The following is a 24,246-nucleotide window of genomic DNA, read 5'->3' as shown; positions in this document are numbered from 1 at the left end:
TCTCACCTCTTGTGACCATAAACAAGACTGGCTTTGTTTTTCTGGCCTTGGAAACATCCAGGAGCATATTCTGTATCACCATTTTTACCTTTGATGAGTATGAAGAGATGCTCTAGCTAAGTCTGGGGATGACCATTGATTAAAGATTGGTGGCGAGAATTAGGAGTAAGACTGATCTTTCCAGCATGACAACATCTTCTCGTCGGTAGAGATGGAGGTTTGAATTCACCCTTGGAGGCACATGACTCTTACCTCTTAGATGACCATCTCAATAGACCTTGGTTTTGCCAAGTAAAAGCCAAAGGTCTTATTATGGAATTGGGAGTTCTGAATGCTTTCATTGTGGGAAGACTTTCCTAAGCTTCTGAGTAAGGGGACCACACTGCTGTTGGATCTTCTATTCTCTGAACCTCAAATAATGGAGATCTCGAACATGGGGAATGTATTGTCAAGGGAACTCTTTTTGTTGGAAGAAAACTAGGCCTTGAAATATGGCAACAGACTAATAGCTATAGAGTGTAGGGTTGGGTCCCTATGAAGGGTCTTGGCTTTCGGAGCTCTCAGCCTGGGTTTAATTGTGTTTTGGGACATTCAAGGAAGGGCCTGTGTCTGTGCTGGGAGCAAAGTAAATGCAAGAGTGGAGAATGTCTAAGGAATGCTGTTTTCCTGGCACCGAGAGGTGGTCTTCCAATCAACAATGTCTGGAGCCAGACAACTGGCAGAGCAAACACCGGGAAAGATTTGTAGACCACGTAAGCATTCCTTGAGCATTTCCAGAAGTATTTGGAGAGGGGAGGTTGGTAAAGAGCTAGACTTCCTGTGGTCAAGTGAACTGGAGGGATAAGATTATGGCTATTTCAGAATTAAAGCTGGAACATTCAAGGTTACGAGAGATAATTAAAATTAAATCTGGAAAGAATGTGCTGTGGGGGATCAGTGCTTTTTGATTCTGTTGGACCCAAGGAGAATCTGCAACTTGAAACTTAATCTGGGTAAATCCTTCTCAATAACATTGAAGCCATGTGAAGGGAAGAGCCTTAGCCAAATAATGAGAAAGTTTTCCTCAGCCTTTGCTAAGTGCAGTACAGAGGCTCCTCCCTTGGATAAGGGCTCCTTCCTACAATGCAAGACAGAGGGCAGAAGTTCTGATCAGGATGGTGTGGCGGGGTGAAAGCACAGACAGATGGCCTGGGACTCAAGCTGACCTGGGATGTGAGCTTTGATATTCTAGGAAAAAGTGTTGTACAAATGTGGTAGCTCTTTTTATTGGCTGAAGGAGGATAAAACGGGTGGAAATGGCCTTTCTCAAATGCCTTTTTTTTTTTTTTTTAGTCGGAGTCTTGCTCTGTCACCCAGACTGGAGTGCAGTGATGTGATCTCAGCTCACTGCAACCTCCACCTCCTAGCTTTAAGCAATTCTCCTGCCTCAGACCCCTGAGTAGCTGGGACTACAGGCACCCGCCACCACACCAAGCTAATTTTTTTTTTTCATATTTTTAGTCGAGAGGGGTTTCACCATACTGACCAGGCTGGTCTCTAACTCCTGACCTCAAGTGATCTCCCCACAGCCTCCCAAAGTGCTGGGATTACAGGCATGATCCACTGAGCCCAGCTCAAATGACTTCTAATTCTCTATCAAGCATTTAAGCAGCCTCAAATCTTGTCTTGGAATGAGACTGGACATAAGGAAATAAATCTCACTTACCTTGCCTATTTCTCCTGTCTCTCCTGTTGTTCCCAAAGCCCAGTATCCCACTGGCTCAGCTGGTGAATGGTGAGGCCTGTGTATTTACTCAACACTTTCTTGATGGATGGGGCCAACTGAGAACATCAAGGTCCCCTTCAGATGGAATTAACTCCAATGAAGATTTTGAGCAAACACTGTCCATTCTATGAATGCTGGCTTTGATTTAGCTCAGTTGAGAACAAGGCTGTGCGTGTGTTCTACATCTGGGCTGGCCTGGCCTGCACCCCAAATCCTAGCTGCATCCTGTGCACTCAAGGTCCCTAAGGAAATTGACTGGGAAGTGAGGCTGGGGAGGCCAAACCCATCCCTGTGGTGGGGGCACACTCAGCCATGGCTGAAGAAGCAAGTTAAAGAGAAGGAACTCGGAAGCTGGACCCAGGAGAGAATCTGAGCCCTGGTTTTTGGGCAGATAGTAAGCCTCTGCTTCAGTCTCTAAAGTGGGAACAGTACTCTTTGACTGACCTACCTCACAGGAGGGCCATGAGAATCACAGCACACAAGTGGCAAGAATGTCTGTGATCTATAGAGTCCTCTTCAAAACAACACGTTTCTATTTTCTATTTTTGCTGTGAGTTTGGTACCTGTATATCAATGGGACGATTGCAGATTTTTCCTGGGTGAGCTTTCCAGAGGTCTGAAATTTTATCCCCACCTTTAGTCTGAGATGCTTTATCATGATCGAACCACTCCGTCCACTCCACATCTAGGCAGAAAGCAAACAGCACAGTCAGACAGGAGGTTGCCTGTGAGGGCAAGTCACACTCAGTGTGTCTCCAAGCGTCCTCAGTACCATGGGAACTGAATATTATCTGTCTGTGGTTGCACCAGGCTGGGGCATGGATGGTTCTAATCAATCTGCCTACACTCCCACGTTTTAATTAAAAAATGAGTTTCTCTTAATGAGTTTCTTACTTTTATAAAAGCAATTTATATTCTTTGTTATTGCAAAAGCAAATAAACCAAGAGAAAAGAAAGAAAGTCCATCTGTAAACCCATTATCCAAGGACTGCAACTAGGATTGCTGCTTTCTGTAGTCCTTGAGTGTGGGCTATTTGAAGGGCAGGTTCTATTCCTATCTGCATTTCCTGTTCAGTGCCATTGCCTGCCACATCAAAGATATTCTGTGAACTAAGCTGAATGCCACAGACCCTGACTGAGGTGAAACTGAAATCTTAGCCAGAGGACAACATCCTTCTGGGCTATGGGCTAAAATGGCTTGACTAATTAAAGACAACGTTTGGTTGCACATTTTTAGTTGATTCTGCAAAAATTTAAGTGGTCCTACTGGTACAAGAGATAAATCCTAGTTCTGCAAAAGACAGTGATTTCTGGTCTTCTATCGCACTCTTAGGGGTCACCAAATTGTCTGAAACTCCTCACCTTGAACCCACTCGCTGGACAAAGAAACATTGAAATATTCTCCATGCTCGGTCTGGAACAATTTGAATACCCGGGCAGCAGCAGAGCCTCGATGTCCTGTCAGAGAAACCAGACCCTTTAGGAGCTGGATAGACCCCCAAATTCAAAAAGCTATGATTCCAAGGCAAGGAAATCCCCCTGCACACATGGACATTGACTCAGTTCTTTAAAAAAATTTTTTTTAAGTAGATAAAAGAAAATCAGGACATTCATTCACTTGGGAAGCAGATTATCATCCATTCTTTTGCTTCAGTTTTGACAGTTTAGTTCCAGCCTCCCAACGAATTCAGATTGTAGAACTCCAGCGTGTCTCACGGTCTGAATTCTTCCTTGGCATTAGAACTGCAGCGCTTCCCACAGCCTTTGCTGGGCAAAGGAGGCTACCACTGTGTCCTGAAAGCCCATCTAAAGTGTTGTTTTAGCTCTTCTTATTTTTTATTTTTTATTTTTTTGAGACGGGGTCTCTCTCTGTCACCCAGGCTGGAGTGCAGTGGTGCGACCTCCTCCCAAGTAGCTGGGACTGCAGGCGCCCGCCACCATGCCTGGCTAATTTTTTTTTTTTTTTTGTATTTTTAGTAGAGACAGGGTTTTACCATATTGGCTAGGGTGGTCTTGAACTCCTGATCTCAAGTGATCCACCTGCCTCAGCCTTTCCAAATGCTGGGATTACAAGTGTGAACCACCACACCTGGCCTCGTTTTAGCTCTTAAAGTACCAACCCTGCTGGCTCTATCTCCGTTCTTATCTTTTCTATGCCAATTCTAGGTTTTAGATTAAGTCAGTGAAGATTTCCATGAAAAGGTAAACATTATCGCAAGTGATGGGTCTTTGGCCAGCATTGGCCTTTGCCACTTCCATGTAAGGTGGCCAGTTAAGCGGCTACTCACTCATCTAGGCATTGGGAGCTGGACAATCATGCTCAGAGAAAAGTGAGCTGTTCAGAAAAGCCCTGCACCTCTTGGTCAGAGAGACACTGGAGGGAATCAGGCCTCCAGCCAGCTATGTATTACCATGATATTCAATATGGTCTTCCACTGAAGAAGATGGATTTCCTTTCACAGTTAGAAAACTCCAAGGGTGTCTGAAATAAAGAAACAAATAACAAAAAGTAAAGTTCTGCATAAGTCTGAACCTGCACAGGGTGTGGGGGGATGGAACAGAGTTGAAGCAGCATCAGGTGGAAGAGGGTCCCTCCCTGCTGTTTGGGGGAAATTCATTCACTTGCTGGGCTTCTCTTCTCCAGAAGAAGCACCTTTCTTTGCAAGCACTCCTCTGGGCTTCCTCGCTCGCTGGCCTGCCTGATGTTTGCTCCCTGTGAGTCTCTTCAGCTCCATTCTGGCAGAAGATGGGAGTATGAATCACAAATAAACAAACAAGCCAACAGACCTACCATACCTCCCGCCAAGCTCAATTATGTCCTGAAGCAAGTGCTTGGATACCTTCAGGAAAACATGTTCCAAGAGAGAAAGGTTATTTCTCTCATGCTCAGCTCCCCTAGAGTTGAGCTCGAGGAAAATACCAGAGGCTAACGTGACTGACTACCCTAGCCATCTGCCTTGGGCCGTGGAAAGGAGAGAAATCTCTCTTCTTCTTAATGGGGAGGGAAGCAAAAAACGGTTTAAGGTTTTCAAAAATTGTACATCCATCTTTCCTCCATGAAAGCACATGCTGGTTTAGGGCAGGAAAGTTTTCTTGCCCCATTTTGTTTTAGGCATTTTGCATAATGCCTAATGCAGTAATGGGGTTCAGGACATGCTACCCCCCAAAATGGCAACTTGGCATATTTAATATTTCAAGCTCAAGGAATTTGTGAAATGGCAGGAAGGAGTTTCTGACTTTCCCCTGAAGCAGGTCTAAGACCTTTATGTGAGAGGGCCTTCCTTATTCTGAGAAAAAGATCATCCTTATCCCCAAACACAGAAGGAAGCCAAGAGGAAACTGAAGGAACAGAGACCTTGCTAAGTTTCCCGTTTACTGTGCTTAACTCAAGCCCCTTGTCCTACCACATTTTCCCACAGCTCTCCACTTCATCAAACCTCGTGTACAGATACTCAGGTTTAACTGTTTCTTTGGGTCCTTGTTTCCTTATGAAGGCTCCTGTGTTGTGTAAAACTTACTACATTTGTGTGCTTTTCTCCTGTTAAACAGTGATTTGTTGCAGGTGCTCCAGCCAAGAACTTAGAAGAGTAGAAGGAAACAGGTTTTCCTCCCCTACAGTAGCCCTCTCTTACTATAAGCCATCAATCGATTTTGGTGCTGAATAGCTCTCATTATTCTTGTTTTGATCTCTTGTCTTGGAAAATGAGTCACTATTGAACGGTGTTTAACTGAGGTTGGGGATTTGACTGTCCACTTTCCTGCTTAAATCCTTCAGTAGTTCCCCATTGCCCTTTGGATAAAATCCAAGCTCCTTGGCACAGAATCGAAGGTCCTCTGCTCCCGCCCTCCTCCAGCCTCACCTCTCATCCCTTGCCCTCTCTCATATACTGCCACTGCCTGACCATCCCCACCTTCTTTGGGAGAGGCATACTTTTGCCCCTGGGCCTCCGAAGCTGCTGATCTCTCTATGGGAACTTTCTTGGTCTCATCCTCATGTGTTCATCTGCACTAAATTCCACTTGCCCGCTCTGTTGCTCTCTCATGCCCCGTCACCAATTTCCATTCATACCTGCCTTCCCCCGAGAGCTCAGGACACCTGGTCTAACCGAGTACCTCCCACCAGTATGTGTTCAATAATCATTTCCTGAATGTGTGAACAAATGAAGGGTCCAAGTTTCAGTTCTCCTACTGATTTTGGATGCTTTAAGTTTATCACTCAAAGAATGTCTCTATACAAATGAGGTGTGGACATGTAATTCCTGCCTACATATCTCCTTTGCCCATGTGAACCGCCCTAGCAAAAGATGGTGAGTGCCCATCTTTCCAGTGGCTCTTGTTTATAAGGAGAAAATAGTTGTTAACATTTATGGAGTGCTTATTCTGTGCCAGACATGATGAAAAATATTTTGCTCATATTATCACATTTAATTGTCCCATAGTCCTTTGAGATAGCTGCTGGTATATCCTATTTTACAGACTCAGGACCAGGCAAAGAGAATGAGTCACTTGCCTGCAGTCACACCTCCTAGGAGGTACAACCCAGACTCAAACTCAGGCCACCGGATGCCAGATCTTGGGCCCTTAGCCACTTTCTTCTTCTGCTGAGGCCCTAAGTAGTCAGCTTCCTGGTGTTTCTAACTCTCACTGTAAATTAATAAACTGGCCTTTTGGTTTATAAAACAACAGAATGGAAGTGCACTTAGTGTTTGCTAACAAAGGAGACTTGCAATGCCAAGGTATCATTGTCATCTTTGGCTGCTTAAGTTTCCTGCTTGAGTTTCCCATCCAGAAGAAGTAGTCTCTGGGCTGTCGGAGAATGCACTCTGGAACCTGGCGCTCCCCTCCCTTGCCCAGGGAATTTCTGCCCAGCCAGCAAAATTGCTTTGCTCCAAGCCCAGAAAAGTCTCTGGCTTCCCTCTGATCTTGCTCCCAGATGCGGGAAGCTGAAGTGGGGAGCATCATAATCTCTAAACAGCCGTGGGACAGATAACCTCAACTTTCCACTGAGCTGAGATTTGATTCAACATGATGAAAAGGCATGCTTACCATGGACACATGGAGGGGAACAACACACACTGGGGCCTGGCAGGGGCGGGGGCAGAGGGAGGGAGAGGATCAGGACAAATAGCTAATGGATGCTGGGCTTAATACCCCGGCGATGGGTTGATAGGTGCAGAAAACCATCACGGCACACGTTTACCTATGTAACAAACCTGCACATCCTGCACATGCATCCCGGAACTTTAAATTAAATGAAATTTTTTTTAAAGGTGTGTTTACTATGGGGCAAGCATCGTCCTCTTGGTGCCAATGTGTGTGCATGCCAATGTCAGGCATGATGCTGCACTCCAAGGCAAACAAAACACACACTAGAACATGTCAAAGGGCTGCTTCTCCTTGGGCATTTGCCTCAGCGGAAACATTTCACATAATCTTTGAAAAACTATCTGCCAATCCCCAAGCCATTACATGATCCGTTTGCCAAAGAAAGGGAAAATGAATATTAGTTGTGCATTGGAGGCATGGCTCTTACACACAGTGGATACTCACTTAATATTTTGTAAGTGGCTGGCTGAATGAATGAGTTCATATAAACACGAGCTTTTGTGTTTTTTGAGTGAACTATGCTTGTAAGAAAAAAACAAGCTTTCTTTAAGAACAATCCCCAAATATGCCAAATGCAGATGTCAAATGCAAATGCCTGTATCCACCAGGTCATTTAGGATGGTAAGGCTACGGGGAGAGGAGATGGGAAAGGTAAATTCTCAGTGGGATAGGGTGGCTTCAATGTTCCAGAGCCCAGTGGAAGCCGAAGTGAGGGGCAGTACCTAAATCCAAGGTGCAGGAAGTGTTTGCTTCCCAATTTGGTCATTGCCTTCCTGGCCATGTCATCCAGATTTCGAGAACCTTCATCATTCACTGCAACAGAAAGGATCCTGCCATCGGGCACCGCGTTCAAATACTGGACCAGACGTTCACTCTCTTTCTTGGATCTATAGGTGTCAAACCTAAAAAGGGCAGAGAGAAGAGATCTGAATAGTCTTGACAGATGCCAAAACAGAGAACTCTAAGCACATGTCTGTGCTGCAACAACTAACATGCTATCCGATGATCCCAGGGCTACAATTCTTAAAGAAGGAAGCCTTTTCTTTAAAGAGCAAGCATGTTTCATTATTTTGCATACCATACAGGGATAGCCAAGAAGAAGGGTTATGACTTGACCATAATGTTCATTCGCTAAGTAAAATGCCAAAGAAATGATTGCAGCAGTGAAGACTTCAAGCTCCAGGACATTGAGTGGGTCACATACTTGAGGTCTAGGCCTTTTGATGTTCCCTTTTCATCCTGGAGGCAGAGGATCATGCCTCTTGCAAGAGCCTGACTTTAGGAGATAGTTCAGATAGCTAGGGCATTAGGAATTTATATATCTGATCTAGACTAAAACACCAGTACTAGAATTCTTGGAAATGACATGGAGACTATCCCAAATCCCTTCTCCCACCCCTAGAGCAGCTTGCAGAGAGTTACTTGCAGAGATCCAACTTAAAGTTTATTTATTGACCTGTTAATGATTCTTATGATAATGCATCTTAGAATGATTAAAATGTAATCTTGATTCACACAGTAGCAGTCATATAACATTTGAGTATTGTAAATGTTGTTGCATTGCTATTTTCTCCTGTTTACTTTTTAAAACTTATTTTACTTTATTAATTTAATAAATTTTTAATAAAGTAAATTAATTAATTTAATAATTTAATAAAGTAAAAATTATTTTACTTTATTGTGGTAAGAACACTTACGTTGAGATCCACCCTCTTAAAATTTTAAGTGTACTATACAGTATCGTGCAATGTTAGACAGCAGATCTCTTATAAGAGCAAGAACTAATAATCTCCAAATTGACTGATAACCTACCCTCATGCACATAAAATATCCATGAAATACAAATCACACACAAAAAATCTATACTTCTGGTGAGAATAATTTACAAAGCAAAGACACAATTTTGTAATGATTCAAACTCTTCCCCATGTAAGGATAAAGATTTTATGCAATTACAGTGGAAATTCCTAAAAAATATGTCTTGGAACTTAAGGAAAATAGTTCTAAAATGAATCTGGAAAAGTAATCTGAGGAAGTTTTTGGAAAAGAAAAACAATGTTGGTACCAGTGGTAGCTGGATAGCTGCTCCTGGGTCCTCACACTTGTTTCTAACTGTGGCACAATCTAGTCCAGTCCCACCTAAGCTCGCACCCTCCGCTGACCTTCCCCAGGAAGCTCCTGCTACAAGCCTAGTGCTTCTCAGTGACCACCTCACCCACCCACTCCTGTCTTCATCATTCCTTCCCACCTTTTCTCTACCTGATCAAACACCTACTACCTTTCAAGAGCTGACCTAAGTTCCTGCTTCTCTGAGTGACCTTCTCAGATGACTTTTGCTTGCATTTACGTGTGTGTGTGTGTGCGTGCGTGTGCGTGTGTGCTTATTAATATCTTTACTCATACACATTCATCTATCAGATTATTGAGATCTCCAACACATACTTTAGGTAAAAGATATTCGGAACAAACAGACATTCTGTCTTTGCCATCTCCACAGCATCTGTCCAGATCACTTCTCATTAACAGGTCAGTAAATAAACTTTAAGTTAGATCTCTGCAAGTAACAGTGTTGTACTTAAGAAACAGCACCAAAAAGATCAGCACACAATTGAAGAGGCCATCCTCTCTAGTATGAAGGCAGGGGCTCGCTGACATACTTTGTGTCAATCAAGGCATCAGCTGTTTCCTGTGGGCTCAACCTTGCTCAGTCTCAGGGCAAGGCAAATGGCTGTCACTAGGCAGCCCATGGAGGCAATACAGGCACACCTGGGTTTGAATCCCATTTCCAACACGTTCCAACCTTGTGACTGAGTAAATTTAGCCCTGTGAGCCTCAGTGCTTTCATCTGTATAAGGTGGATAATAACAGAACCTGCCTCACAGAATTTTGATGAAGATTGAATATATTTGACAGGTAAAGTGATGAACAGTGTTTTGCGGGCAGAAAGTCCAGTGACTATTAAAGGTACTAATGTTTACCAGCAATGTTGGGTGTCTGTGAGCACCAGCAGGCACTTCAGCTCCTGCCCACCCTGTCCCTGACCACAGCTGGCTCCTGCTGCCTTCATGGTGACACCCACAGCTTGGGCCCTGTTCTTGAGGAATGCCTGTCTCCCTCCCCCAGCAGCCCCAGGATTGCTCTGTCTCTGCTTGTCTACCACACCTCTGTCCTTCCCTCTGAAGGGCCAGGATGAGAGCCCCTGGGATTGCAGGGAAGGTCCAGCCTTGGCAGAATCTGCCAGCTTACACCTGCCCATGCTGCCTTCCAAACATCTCACAGGTACATCCACTAACCGTCATTCCTTTTGGGTCTCACCACTGCCATGTCTTGCCTAGACCACAGCAGAAGCTTCCTAACGCCCTGCACCGTCTTTGCTTTTGCCTCCACAATTAAAACCATTCTCTACATAGCAGCCAGAAAGTTCTTTTAAATCAGCTCACGCTCTTCTTAATGCCTTTCAGTGACTTTGCATCCCACTTAGAAGAAAACCCACCTCCTTATCATGGCCTCCGAGGTCCTGTCCCATCCCCATTTGTAACTTCCAAGTGACTGCATGCTGCTCTTGCGCCACTCGCAGTGCTCCCACCACTCTAATGGCCTTTCCTTCATTTGAGAATGTCATGCCCTTTCATACCTCTGGCCTTCTGCACTTGTTCTCTCTCTTGAACACTCTTTCCCTGACATAGCCTCACCCTTCATTTCTCAGCTCACATGTTGCGTCCTTACACTGCCTTTCCCTGACCACCCTATCCAAAGTGGTCTTCCCTAGTTACACTCTAGCATCTCACTCTGTCATTTTTCCCACTTACTACCAATTATCACAATCTGAAACTACGTTATGTGTACATATGTGTGTATGCTTGCTCCTCTTCAGTTCAGCATCACTGGGCCAATGCCTGGGGAAGGACAGAACTCTTTGAAGGCAGGGATTTCCGTCTGTTTCATTCATGCTGTTCTCCCAGCACCTAGAGCAGCACCTGGCCAGGAAGCACACTCAATCAGCGTACTTTGAATGAATGAGTATACATTTAAGTGAAGGCAAACCTTACCGGTCAGAATGGATGACTGTGCCTGATTTGGGGTTGATGACGTGAACAATAACTCCACGGTGGCCCCAGCTCCTTTCAAAAAAATAGCCTCCTTCTGCCATGCCACCTGGGTGGAGGGTCTTGTTCAGAAATGTCCAGGAGAGCTTTTTCTGTCCATGCAACTCAAGAGTGCCTCCTCTACCGACCCCAATGTACTTCAGACCATAGTAAGGATCTGGCTGAATACCTTCATCAGCCCTGCAAGAGAAAACAGCTCCCCAAAGTTGGCTGACACATCTCTTTTACTGGATACTGAACCCAGAGGGAACCTAGGAGTCACAGCTCAGCTCCCTGACTCCCCACCATAGCCACCATAGAGCCAATTACACTTTTATCACCTAAGGTCAGTAAAAATAACACTAGCAGCAGGGCATGGTGGGTCATGCCTGTAATCCCAGCATGTTGAGAGGCCGAGGCGGGCAGATCACTTGAGGTCAGGAGTTCAAGACCAGCCTGGCCAACATGGTGAAACTCCATCTCTTCTAAAAATATAAGAATCAGCCAGGTGTGGTGGAACACACCTGTAGTTCCAGGTATTTGGGAGGTTGAGGCACCAGAATTGCTTGAACCAGGAAGCAGAGGTTGTGGTAAGTTGAGATCATGCCACTGCCCTCCAGCCTGGGCCACAGAGCAAGACTCCATCTCAAAGCAACAACAACAATAACAACAAAAACATTAGAAACCCAATCTTCCTAAGCCAGACCAAAATAAGGCCCTCAGGGCCAAGCAGAAGTGCCAATTATTAGTTCACAGGTTGGCACATCTTCCATTCTGTTCTAAGTGTTTTGTATTTTGGTCCATATCAGATGCAGAATCACCTGGACATGAACTGCATACCCTTGTGCATTCCTGGCTCTCACTTCTTAGCACTCTCAATTGTTTAAAGAGGGAACACAGCCAGGGGGCAAGTACCACTTGGAATTTTCCTGTATCTTGTCCATCGTAGCCTATTATATAAACACTTGCAGAGCCTCCCTGAACATGATATGATTGGAAGATAGCTGAAAGGCTGGCAGACCCATCTCTAAAACAAGTATAGCATCCAGGCTACTATAAATAACATGCCTCATGGACTTCAGCTCTCCCAAATCACCATGTCTGTCTTGTTCATGATCCCCATCTGGCAGGACAGAATGATTCCTATCTTACAGGCAAGTCTTGCCCTCTTGCCTCTCTCTCTGTCTTGGAAAGCCTCCCTCTTGTCAGATCCACGGGTGGCATTTGATCTGTAGGAGTGGTCTACGCACCTTCCATACAAAATGATGGTGAAATTGCCCTGGAAAGGGCAGAGGGCACTCCCAGCATGCAGCTCTCCTCCGTTGTCAATCAGGATGTGCCGGGTTCGCAAAACAATTGGCTCATTGTGGTCTTTAATGACTAGCTTGCCTGAAGAGGTAGCATTGGGGGGAGGTTTAATAACACAGTGTTAAGGGTAAGGTTATATCAGAGCCAAGGGCAGACTCCCTAAGCAACCCCCATCTCACCGGGACAGGCAAAAAGGCACATCTTCCAAACATTTCTATGCTTGGTGTACTTACAAGTACAGTCATCCCTCAGTATCTGAAGGGAATTGGTTCCAGCACCTCCCACAGATACCAAACTCCATGAATGCTCCAGTTTCTAGTTCAAATGGCATAGTATTTGCATATTTGCATCTAACCTATGTATATCCTCCCATATACATGAAATCATCTCTAGATTGCTTATAATACCTCATTCAGTGTAAATACTGTATAAATCGTTGTTAAACTGTATTTTTAGGAAATAATGACAAGAAAAAAAGTCTGTACATGTTCGGTACAGGTGCAAATTTTCTGGAATATTTTCAATCTGGGATTCATTGAATTCATGAGCAGAACCCACAGATACAGAGGGCCGGCTGTAATTCCTTTTCTATGCTGTCTGCTTTACAATGTGTAAATAATGTCTGTCTGCTCAAATGCCATCACTGCATATACTGCATTCAATGACCAGGCCTCTAAAGGTAAGATAAGCAGAATTACTCAAAACACCAATAAGGAGTTTCCTCTATAAATGCTCCTTTCACTAAGATTGGACCTCCGACAAGCCATTCCTAACAGCTCAGAACTGACGGTTATCTCAAACAACCAAATGCCAACATGAACCCAAATCATGTGATGTTTATTCTGTCCATCTGAGCTCATGGCAACCTGCATCCTATCTGCTAAGTTGTGGGGCAGTGGAGGGAAGAGGGAGCAGCAGAGAGAGATTGGCTTACCTCCCTCTGAGATGTGGATGGAATAGACTGTGGCAGAAGAGGTGAGCAGCAGTGTCTTGCCCTGGCTGATATGCACATGGTAGTCTTGGTCATGGCCAGGGTTCCAGGGTTGCAACTCAGGGCTCTGGTCAGGGCACCCAGCAGCCACTGCCAAGGACAGAGAGATGTCACTGTTCCCATCTACCAGCCTCACCAAGCAAGAATGCTACAGGCCAAAAGGGGGACTCCCATGCATCTTTAAGGCCCCTGCCTCTTCTCTGTTAGAGCTAAAAGAAAGACCTTAGAGAGCTGAGAAACCTCCTGACATAGGAGGCTGGAACCTTGGGGACCAGTCATATATTTTGCATGAATTCATCACATATCTGTGAATAAGTCACTTCCCTTTTCTGGGTTCAGTTTTCCCATTTGCAAAATAAAGGGTAGATAGATGGCTTCTCAGGACATTCCAAACTCTGAAGTTACGCGATGATTTACCTAGACTACTCAGATTCCAAGATATTCTGTCTTCTGGAAAGCAACATTTGAATAGCTAATAAAGCTCTTTCCCTTTCTGCATAAGAATTAGACCTTTGGTTAATTTTCTAGCTCTGTTCCCCTGGAAACCTGAGAAAGACAGTATTATATAAATTGCTACCTAGCAACATTGTTTATAACAAAGTGACCCCTGATTGGTGAATGTCATCTAAACTGGGAGGAACTATAGTTTATATTTATATGTGGTGGAGATGTCACACTGTAGGCTTCCCTGAGTGCGGTGACTCTTATAATGGGACATTTTGCAAGAACCCTGAAAGTTACATCTATGGAGTTGCTACTAGCTCCAGTGGGGCATGAGGCTTCTAAGACACAGTGGTCTCCACACTTGTCCAGTTAGTCTTATTTCCTTTCCCCTGAGCTGTCACCTGGAGAACCAAAGACAACAGCTTCTGGATGGCTGTCTGGAAGGCTGCCAGGACCACTCCCATGGAAGAGAGGAGCCTGTTGCTGCTCTGATGGCATCTGTGTTTCCCATTCTATATTTTCCAAAGGAGCCTGATGACCAGTGTGACATGTGGTCACCTAATGAGTCTGATATGTTTAGTTGAGTCTAAAAAGACCTGGGTGGGGTGGGTATTGCAGAGGCACTTCTCCCTGACCTCTGTAGAAGCACAGGAAGAAGTCTCCATGTTCACATGGCTAACAAGGCTTGAGTGAAGAGGACTGGTGCTGTCACAGGGACTGGAACAATCTCCATCAATAGCATGGAAAATTCAGAGGCAAACAGGTGGGAAGAGACAATGGACAAAACAAGATGAGAATAAACTGGCTCTGAGAACAAGCCCCGGTGCCCTTCTTTTTTCTGTGACCAGAAGGTTGTGAAGTATGAAACAGTAGCTTTCAAAATAACCTAGGGTGGTGGTGAGGAGGCGGGAAGCTGACGTGCAGGTAAGCTCATGGCAGGGCAAGGTTTCAGATGAGAAACTCTGGGGCAGGTACTGGAAGGAATGGAAGCAAGCTCACAGGTCAGGCCCTGAAGAAGGGAGTCTAGGAAAGGCTGTGTCTCTCAAGCAAAGAGGGTGCCACGAACCCTGGGAGGAACTCTGGCTTCAGCGCATGATATGGTGGCTGTGTCCCCACCCAAATCTCAACCTGAATTGGAGCTCTCACAATTCTCATGTGTTTTGAGAGGGACCCAGTGGGATATAATTGAATCATGGGGGCGGTTTTCTCCATACTGTTCTCATGGTAGTGAATACATCTCAGGAAATCTGATGGTTTTATCAGGGGAATCACCTTTTACTTCATTCTCATTTCCTCTTGTCTGCTGCCATGTAAGATGTACCTTTCGCCTTCTACCATGATTGTGAGGCCTCCCCACTCATGTGGAACTGTGAGTCCATTAAACCTCTTTCTCTTTATAAATTACCCAGCCTCGGGTATGTCTTTATCAGTAGCATGAAAACAGAGTAATACAATGCAATTACTGGCATGTCAGTTCTAAATGCTCCTTGATTTTCATTCAGCTATCTCCAGAGTAAGAGTGTCTGTCCCATATTTATATATGTCAAGGAAAACTCGAAGAAAGTTCCCCCTTCATCTGCACTCAAAAGCACCAGATACAGACCCCACACCCACACTGAATTGTCCTTTTTGCCCATCCAAAGGCAGCTACTGGCCCTTCTATTCTCTGCAAAGCGGAGTGTAGGCACTCAGTGTCCGCTGGCTGGATCTCATCCTCATCCCCACTTCCAGCCCCATAACAACCCTCCTCTAGGCTCCCTCTGCCTTGCTGTCAGCCCTAGCACAGGCTTTGGATCTCTTTCATTAAGAAAAGAATTTCATATTTTTTAGAGTTTCACCAAAGTAGCTCTTCCAGCTATTGTAAATATCAAGGGGCTCAAGCAGTGGCAACAAAAGGAAAAAATTTGGGAAGACGTGGGTTTGCTCATCAGTGGACTTTCCATTTTAATGTAAGAGCAGAGTTGCCAGCGGTGGGGTGGGCTCTCTGCAGTGATACTGAGCAGCCAAGGATGGTCTTGAGGGCTGGGCTGCGAAAGCCACTGCTGGTTTTATCTCCAGACAGGGTCAGGTGCTTGGCTGGCTTCCAGTAGAGGCCAGTCAGAGGCCCCGGGCTGCCTTCCATCAAGTCCTGGACAAGAGTGTCAGGCTCCAAGGTGGTGAATTCCCAGCCATGTGGTGAACATATGTGGCCAGCTGAGGATCCCAGTGGTCCAGGCAAGGAGCCATGAGTATGCTGGAAGGAGCCATTGCAACTCCATTGGACAAAGCCTTGCAGCCTTGTAGTCCACATCTGCCAGGACAATCCTGACTGTCCTTTTCACTCTCCAAGTGCAGGAGTTTGCATAGACCTTGCATCCGGATTTGAAATTGGTCAGTCTGACCTGTGTGACCACACATCCCAGCTCTCCAGAAGCTCTGACACCACCGCTAAAGCACAGCAGGTGCAACATTGGCCTTGAATGGACACTCCTCTTTTGGAGCTGGACATTTTCCTCTCAGTGAAGGCCAGTGTCATGGCTTTTCATTTGTATGAATCAGAAAGTGTCTAAAGAGGGTCAGGGCTTTTGCTGAACTATCACCATGGCAACCACCCTCACTTTCCCAGGAGAGGCCACTAGAAGCGGGATTGAGAGGGAATGCAAGCCCGACCTACTTGGAGCATGAATAGCAAGGGTTGGCTTCTACATCCCTCTGACATCAGAGAAAAGCACAGGCCAGAGGGAACCAGAAGCTCAGCCCCTTTCCACATGGCTGATATGCAAACAGCAAGAGAGGTGCCAGGATGCGGGAAGAAATAATCAAGGGAAGTACCTGAGGGCTCCTCTCCAAGGTGGATCACCTTTAGGGTAAGTCACCCTAAAAGATGAACCCAAACCCAGTTCCTGGCACAGAGTCAATGCTCACTCTGTGTTTGTTAATTCAATAAATGAAAGAAGGATAAATGAATGAATTCAGGTAATATAGCCAGTTATTGCCTGGAAAGTTAAAATATGGACTACTGGCTAGGCATGGTGGCTCACACCTGTAATCCCAGCACATTGGGAAACCAAGGCTGGAGGATCCCTTGAGCCTGGGAGTTCGAGACTAGCCTGGACAACATAGTGGGACACTGTCTCTACTAAAAACTTCTAAAAACAGCCAGGCATAGTGGTGTGCATCTGTGGTCCCAGCTACTAGGGAGGCTGAGATGAGAGAATCTTTTGAGCCCAGGAGGTAGAGGTTGCAGTGAACCATGATCATATCACTGCATTCCAGCTTAGGCAACAGAGTGAGACCCTGTCTCAAGGAAAAAAAAAAAAAAAAAAAAAGCTACTTGCTGTGTCCCCTAAGGATCAGAAATATTCTTCAAGAAATCACAGTGAAGGAATTTCACTAGTTATCAATTATTTTCTTCTATCAATGGGTAGAGAAAAACAAAATATAAATTTGATGTAAGGTCCTTTATTCTTATAGAAAAGCATCCAACTCAATGGACATAAAAATAGCATTAATAAAAGAGTAATCAAAGGTGATTATAATATTGTAGCACTAAACCCCCATCTGAAATTTAAAAATTGTCCCTGTCTCTCACTGTCTTCTGTCCCAAGTTTGGATGATCTGATCAGTGTTTCCTGTAGCCCAGGAAAACTTACCTTACACTTCTAGATGTTAACTGAAAATCACTTGAAGAAAAAGTTGACAATGTTGAGATAGAAAAATAGATCTAAACCTGGCTTAGAGCATCACAGCTGAAAAGTACTTTAATGTACCCAGATCCTAAGATACCAAAGCAGGAAGGGAGCATTGAGACCAGGTGGTCCAGACAGAGTTGGAAAGATATCTCTCAGATATGTGGGGTTTTATTTTTTTTTCAGCCTCTTAGAGTGGTTTTTACATTTTGAATTCATTGGTAACATTTAAAAACTAGGGAGATTTTCCATAAAGCTCTAGATTTCTGGTTTCTCTGAAAAATTCAGATCCTGCAAAAGGGGATCCACCTTCCCACAGTAGTAATTGGCTAGAACTGAGAAAAGTGTTTCCCTGCCTGGTCAGCTTCACTCATTTGTATCAGGTACCTGGCTCCTGTAGGCACTGAGTTTGCAACCCCTGATTCTAGTCCAATCCCTTCATTTTGTGGATGATGAAACTGAAGCCCAGGATGAAACGTGCTGGGGACCAAGGAGTTTAGTAAGGTGGGGCCAAGGCCCAGGCACCCTGACCCACTCCTATGGCTCCTTCTCCTGGCTCCCCCAACAGCAGCCTTGCTCCAGTGAGGGGCCGTGCCTTCCATGCTGAGATACAGAGGTCCATCTGTTTGCAGTGCTCACCTGTGGATGTGGCCCCAGGGAAGCAGGTCAGTGTAAGCCAGCTGATTGTCAGCATAGCCTTGAAGGAGAAGTCCTGCCTCCCAGCAGCTCCCATCCTGGCAGCGTGCTCCCTGAAAGAGAAGCACACAGAGTCAGACATGCAGCCTTGGCAGGCTGGAATCAGTACACAGGGCTGACACGGAGACAGGCAGTGCCAGAATGTGCACACTCCAGCCAGCCCACACTCCAGTGCAGCGTCCTCACCAGTGGCTTCCCCAGCTGCCACAGCTCAAGGCTGGGCAGACTGGGGCATGAAAACCCTACCGTTGTCCTGCCTGTGTACCTGCAGCTCAGAGACTGAATGATAGATGGAATTTCATCCTTGGCACTCAAAACTCCCTCCCCTCCAGAATGAAGCTTTTTTCTTAAGCTAAGAAACAGAGCAGAACAAAAATATTCCCACGAAACATGAGCTGGGTATTAGATTCCACCAACTTGCTGTGTGATCTCAGATGATCTGTTTAATCTCTCTGGATCTCAGTTTTCTAACCTTTAAAATGAGGGTGTGGACTGGATGATTTCTAACCTTTACATTATCAGTCTATGCTTCTAATCCAGCCTTGGATATTAATATTGAAAACATAAATATAGATGCCTGCATGTTATAAACCCTCTTCTTATCTATCTAGGAGGAAGATGTGGCAAAGATAGCTAATTGTCCCCAATATTCATTTTCTTCTCCTTCCTCAGTAGCAGAATCCCTGGTTTTTATCTGAGCACATGGCTACCTAGAATAAAGATTACATTCCTTAGTCTCCCTTGCATTAGTTGTGGCCTTGGAATTCAGCTCTGGCCAATATAGCAGAAGTATAGTGTCTGAATTCCAGGAAACTCCCTTGAAGGAAGGACAGAAAGACTTTCGTCTCTCCCTGCTCCTTCCGGCTAGCTGGAAGGAAGATGTGATGGCTGGGTTTTCAGCAGCTATCTTGGGCCATATAGTAGCAGCCATGCATGCACTGAGGATGCCAATGCAAGCAGAGAGAAAACTTAGGTCCCGACCCTGTGTAGAATGAAAACAGCCCTAGATGATGGACTCATTTTATTGAGAGAGAATTAAATTATTTTATTTTATTTTATTTTGTTTTATTAAGACAGAGTTTTGCTCTGTCACCCAGGCTAGAGTGTAGTGGCAGGATCTCGGCTCACTGCAACCCCCACCTCCTGGATTCAAGCAATTCTCTTGCCTCAGCCTCGCCAGTAGTCGGGATTGCAGGCATGTACCACCACACCTGGCTCATTTCTGTATTTTTAGTAGAGACAGCGTTTCACCATGTTGGCCAGGTTGGTCTCAAACTCCTGACCTCAAGTGATCCAAAAGTGTTGGGATTACAGGTGTAAGCCACCATCTCTGGCCTGAATTAAACTTCTAGTTTATTAAACTTCGATTTTATTTAAGCCACTGTTATTTTTTTCCCTTTTACTCATATAGAAGTTTACTATGGGAATCTGTCTAAGTAAACCTCAAGACAGGAACTTAATAAAGGAAAAGATGTGAGATTTCCTTTTCAGGCTGTAATATCACTCGGAGAGATGTCTTTGTTCAAGTCCTCTGTAGCACACACAGAGAACTTAGATGAGCTTTGGGGGTGGCCAGCTGCAGCTTCTATGCCATCTCCCCAATTCCTCCTATGAATATGACTCTAGTTGTGCCCAGGAACAAACAGATACTCTCCCACACTGAGAAAAGGGTCCAAATCTATCTCACCCAGCCCAGGCTCCTCCCTTTGAACAAGCTCAGTGAAAAATCTGATCACTCCTGACCTTTCGGTTCAAAGTGAAGCTCTTTGTGCGAGTTCAGTGAGTTGGGACAGCCAAGGGGTCTGAAAGGAGAACACTGGGCCTTCTGCCTGGTACCTCCCACACAGGTGTGCTTGGGAGGCCGGGGGAGGGAGGAAACGATACTCCCAGAATCAATGCTGGCCGTGTCCTCTTAACAGCCACCCTGCCTGACCCAAGCCTGCTTTGTGGAGAACAACAGGGCCCATTCTAGTCGCTTCAGCCAGATAGCTGAAGTCACGCATCACAGCATCTGGGAATGGCTCCTTTCCCATGGCCCCCAGAAGAGGAGTGCTCCATTTTATGCTCCTTGCAATAGAAAGAAGGGGACCCCAGGAATAGGAGCATTTTATGGTCCCCAGAGAAAAGCCAGAACCCTGGTTTCAGATCTCCACCAGTTTAGAAAAACCAAAGGTATTAGTAGTTTGCTGTCTGCTGCCAAAGGGCCCCAAATCATCATGGTTTCAGAAGAGCCCTTCCTTGGTAAAGGAAGATGACAGACAGCAAGGTTGGAGGCGGCAGGGTATGGGAGGTAGGTTGGGTGGGGGTATCCCTCCTGCCCTAACTTGTTGGGTGACCCTCATTAAGACATTTCTTTCTGTGGACCTCAGACTTCCCAGGTACCAAGTAGGGAGGTTGGTGACATGGACATTGAATCTCTGATGTCTTCTAATTATATTACAGGTGATTTCAAAGACCAAAAAATAGTCACTTTCTGGATAAATGCAAAAATAATTCCACATGGAGGAATAATGCTCAACCTCCTTTTCCTAACATTTGTGAGACCTTCTGCTATGTCTCAGAGCCAGCTGTCTAAGCCACTGGGGGCAGAGAGATGGCCCTGCCCAAAGAGGCTAATCCCACATTGCTGAGCAAGGGGTCATCCGTGCTTTCTTGCCCCTGAGTAGCTTCCAGTGCCTGGAGACACATGTCCAGAGAAACATTCTGTTGAAGTGGATCCTAAAAGATGCCCAAATTTCTCTTGGGAATTCTTTCACCAAGGGAGGACAGCATTCTCCATTGGCCATTAAAAGCTTTCTGGCAACAAGAACTGGGATTCCGCTTCTTAGCTGGCAAGATAGTCTTGAAACAGTTCCCAGCTGTTGAAGGCCTCAGAAGAGCGCACGTTAGCTAACAATGCTGGAAGTCTCTGCAGGAAGCTGTTAGCTGGAGACTGGTTGACCCCTGTCCTCACTGGGTTAGAGGGCTGCTCAGAGATCGAGCCATGAGGACCTGAGCTTGCCTGTCCCTTCAAGGGTGCAGCAAACTCCTTCAGCAGAGCCTGTGCAGAAGAAAATGCAGGCACCCGTTTCCGAAAGCCAGCACTTTGGGATACTCCACAAGTCTTCACAATAACAAGCTAAAATTTTCCAGAAGTTCGGCTGCCCCCGGATCCAACTGCTACTCAGTCCCCGTGGTTGCTGGGCCTCACTGGGTCAAGAGATACAAGAGCAAAAACAGGGCCAGGAGGCGTTGCTTGCTGGCGTCGCTCTCTGCTCCTCACTGCCATTGCTCACCGGGCACCTGAGTCTCTGCTCTCCCTTCAGGTAGCCCTAGCCCCAGCTGCACCGGAGTCCAGGGCTTGTCGCCTGCAGAGCAAGGGGAGACAGGGGAAGAGAAACCAAGTGTTACAGGAGCCTCCAGAGAGGCTGCAGAGCAATGGCACTCCCATGGCATCCTCAACCTTATGGGGACGAGGATTCCTGCTGTCCAGAGAGGCTATGGAAGCTAGGATCTTTTCTAGGGATTATTGGAAGAAGAGGGAGCAGGAGGTAAGAGGAAGGGCCAGTTTAAGCTCTGAGGCAGGAGGCGAGATGAGACCTGCAGGGTGACCTGGAAGTTCCTGAGATAAGATAGCAGAGGGACAGCCATCCCCATCCCTACCCACACTGCATGAGGTGATTCTTACTTTAAGCCAACCTAGGCAAGGTTCAGCTCAGTGACTAGCAGGACAGTGGGGTAGCCAGGAGCAGGGGCTCCAGAGTCTTCAATCCCAGCCATGCAGCTCACATGGAGGGTGCCATCTGGCCACTTGTACCCCATTTAAAAGTCTGTAACGCTGAGATGATGCACTGTAAATTCCAGGGTCAACGTGAGAATCAAAAGAGGCACTGTGCCCCGTGGTCAGTGCTCAAGCCATGAGGGCTCTTGGCATCAAGGACAGTCTGTGGCATGAGAGAAGAGATGGGAGATGGGACCTGAAAATCTGGGTTTGAATTCCAACCCTGGCTCTCATCAGCTGTGTGACCTCCGGCAGCCCATTCAATCTCTCTGTGCCTTATCATTGTGAACATGGGAATAACATTACTGATAACCAGGAGTTATTGTTGTGAGGGTCAACTGAGATTTGCTAACTTGAAAAATGTCAGCTCATATATATCACTGGTCTTGGGAGTAGGAGTTTTGAGAGGTACAGAGAGGAATCGGATGTGAATCCTGCCTCTCGAGTATCTTACTGGCAAGAGGAGAGAGAGGCAAGTACACAAGGAACTACACTCCCAAATGGCAAGCTGCTATCTTCTTAGGCAAAGGAAGATAAAGAGATGGTACCATTGACAGGATAGCACAATCTAGACAGTCACTCTTTGCTTCACTTAGCAAAGTTCAAGGGAAATATTTTACTTGAGCCTAATGACTCTGAACACTTCCCTTAAAATGACATATGAGAATATAGGTCACTTTTTCTCCTGTTGAGAGGTGGCAGGCTTTGGAACCAACCACACCCTTGTGAATTCTCTTGGGCACAGTTTCGTGTATGCTTATATGTCACTTAATGGTTATATATCTGTTACAGGCTGAACTGTGCACTCCACAAATCCATATGTGGAAATGTTAACCCCCAATACCTCAGAATGTGACTGTATTTGGAGACAGGACCTTTAAAGACGTAACTAAGGTAAAATGAGGTCATATGGGTGGGTCCCTAATCTAATATGACCGGTGTCCTCATAGGAAGAGGAGACTAGGACGCAGACATAGAGGAGAGACCATGTAAAGAGACAGGGAGAAGACAGCCACCTACGTGCCAAGGAGAGAGGTGGTTTCAGAAGAAACCAACCCTCCTGACACCTCAATCTCAGACTTCTAGCCTCCAGAACTGTGAGCAAATACATTTCTGCTGCTGAATTCACCCAGTCCATGCTACTTTGTTATGGCAGCCCTAGCAAACTAATGCGGCATCCTTGAGTAAATTACCTAGTTTTTCTGAAGCTCACAGGTTTCTCATCTGTCATAATAACAGTAATAATTGAAGCAAACACTACCAGGGCCCTGTTAGGTGCAAGGCACTGCTTTATGCACTTTTCACATATTGACTAATTTACTACCTCAAAGCAACACTCTGAGCTGGGTGTCATTATTATCTCTAGTTTATGGATGGGGAAACTGAGGCACAAAGTATATAACTTGCCCAAGGTCACACAGGAAGTAGATGACAAATTTCAAAGCCTGCCTTTCTTCTCCAGAAGTTGTGCTTCTAAGGATTCAATCATTTGCAGCATAATCTCAGGATCTCAGAATATAGGCGCTGGTAGGAATATGAGAGATTATACAGCCAGCACTTTTCAAACTTCAGTGTGCACCTATGTTTCCCCAGGAAACTTGCTAAGAAATGCAGATTCTGATTCTGTAGGTCTTTCGAAGAAATGCAGATTCTGATTCTGTAAGTCTTGCTGAGAAATGCAGATTCTGATTCTGTAGGCCTGGAGTGGGGGCTGAGGTTCTGCCGAGGGTCACAGAACTAGTAGGTGGCTTAGTCAGGATTTGAACCCAGGTGGTCTGGCTCCAGAACCCACATTCTATAAAATGGGAATAATAACACCACTCCCTGCTTATCTCTCACCCAGGTTTACTGGGAAGAGTAAATGCTTGATTTGAGCCATTTCTCTGCCCTGGTAGACAACATAATGATCTTGAAACCAAGCCTGGGTGAGCTTGGGGGAAGATGGGCAAGAATCTCCCTCCAGCTCTCTTGTGGTCAGGGAAGCTTTTACGTTTCCCCCTTCCTTTGTGACCTAGTCACATGTTCATAGATTCTTAAATCCATGCCATGACTCCTGGAGGACTGGATCACCTGCACAGGGTCCACTAAGATTCTTTTCTGGCTAAGGACACAAAAGTCTATCTTTGTGGACACCAGAAATCATGGAAACAGGAAAGCAGAGCTCAGAGATCTTGTTCCCACAGGACAGAAATCTTCCCTGACAAATTGTGATGCAGAAACCCTTCTCTGACATTGCCCGGTAAGAGCCCTGTCTTCCTCTCCTGGGTCAGGTAAGGGGCAACCAAACACCGCCTCCCGCCCCACTGTCTCCTTCTGCCACTTGTTCCTCCCCAGGCCCAGCTCTCTCCTGACAGAGAAATGCATCTCTCTGGTCACCTGGTCCTGACACAGTATCCCTAGAGAGAAGAAAGAGGTGGGAGACA

The 24,246-nt window shown here is 45.7% G+C and overlaps 1 protein-coding gene across 4 annotated transcripts in view; it reads right to left on the bottom strand.

The window, feature by feature from the left end:
• Positions 1 to 24,246, bottom strand: part of CEMIP (cell migration inducing hyaluronidase 1) — a 172,330-nt gene that overhangs the window by 60,654 nt on the left and 87,430 nt on the right. For 3 of the 4 annotated variants that reach the window (XM_050798563.1, XM_050798564.1, XM_050798562.1), the window contains 8 exons: positions 18,007 to 21,410; positions 13,199 to 13,345; positions 12,207 to 12,345; positions 10,921 to 11,157; positions 7,594 to 7,773; positions 4,177 to 4,247; positions 3,128 to 3,223; positions 2,329 to 2,450 (listed from right to left, as the gene is read on the bottom strand). In XM_050798563.1, coding sequence (XP_050654520.1) covers positions 2,329 to 2,450; positions 3,128 to 3,223; positions 4,177 to 4,247; positions 7,594 to 7,773; positions 10,921 to 11,157; positions 12,207 to 12,345; positions 13,199 to 13,345; positions 18,007 to 18,145 — 1,131 coding nt within the window. In that variant the 5' untranslated portion in view covers positions 18,146 to 21,410. The remainder of the gene's footprint in view (positions 1 to 2,328; positions 2,451 to 3,127; positions 3,224 to 4,176; positions 4,248 to 7,593; positions 7,774 to 10,920; positions 11,158 to 12,206; positions 12,346 to 13,198; positions 13,346 to 18,006; positions 21,411 to 24,246) is intronic. The other variant, XM_050798565.1, reaches the window with a different exon arrangement.

Source organism: Macaca thibetana, chromosome 7, assembly GCF_024542745.1.
Source record: "Macaca thibetana thibetana isolate TM-01 chromosome 7, ASM2454274v1, whole genome shotgun sequence".
Lineage (NCBI taxonomy): Eukaryota > Metazoa > Chordata > Mammalia > Primates > Cercopithecidae > Macaca > Macaca thibetana.
The sequence above is the reverse complement of the archived record's forward strand: the minus strand, read 5'-3'. Positions and strand labels throughout refer to the sequence as shown.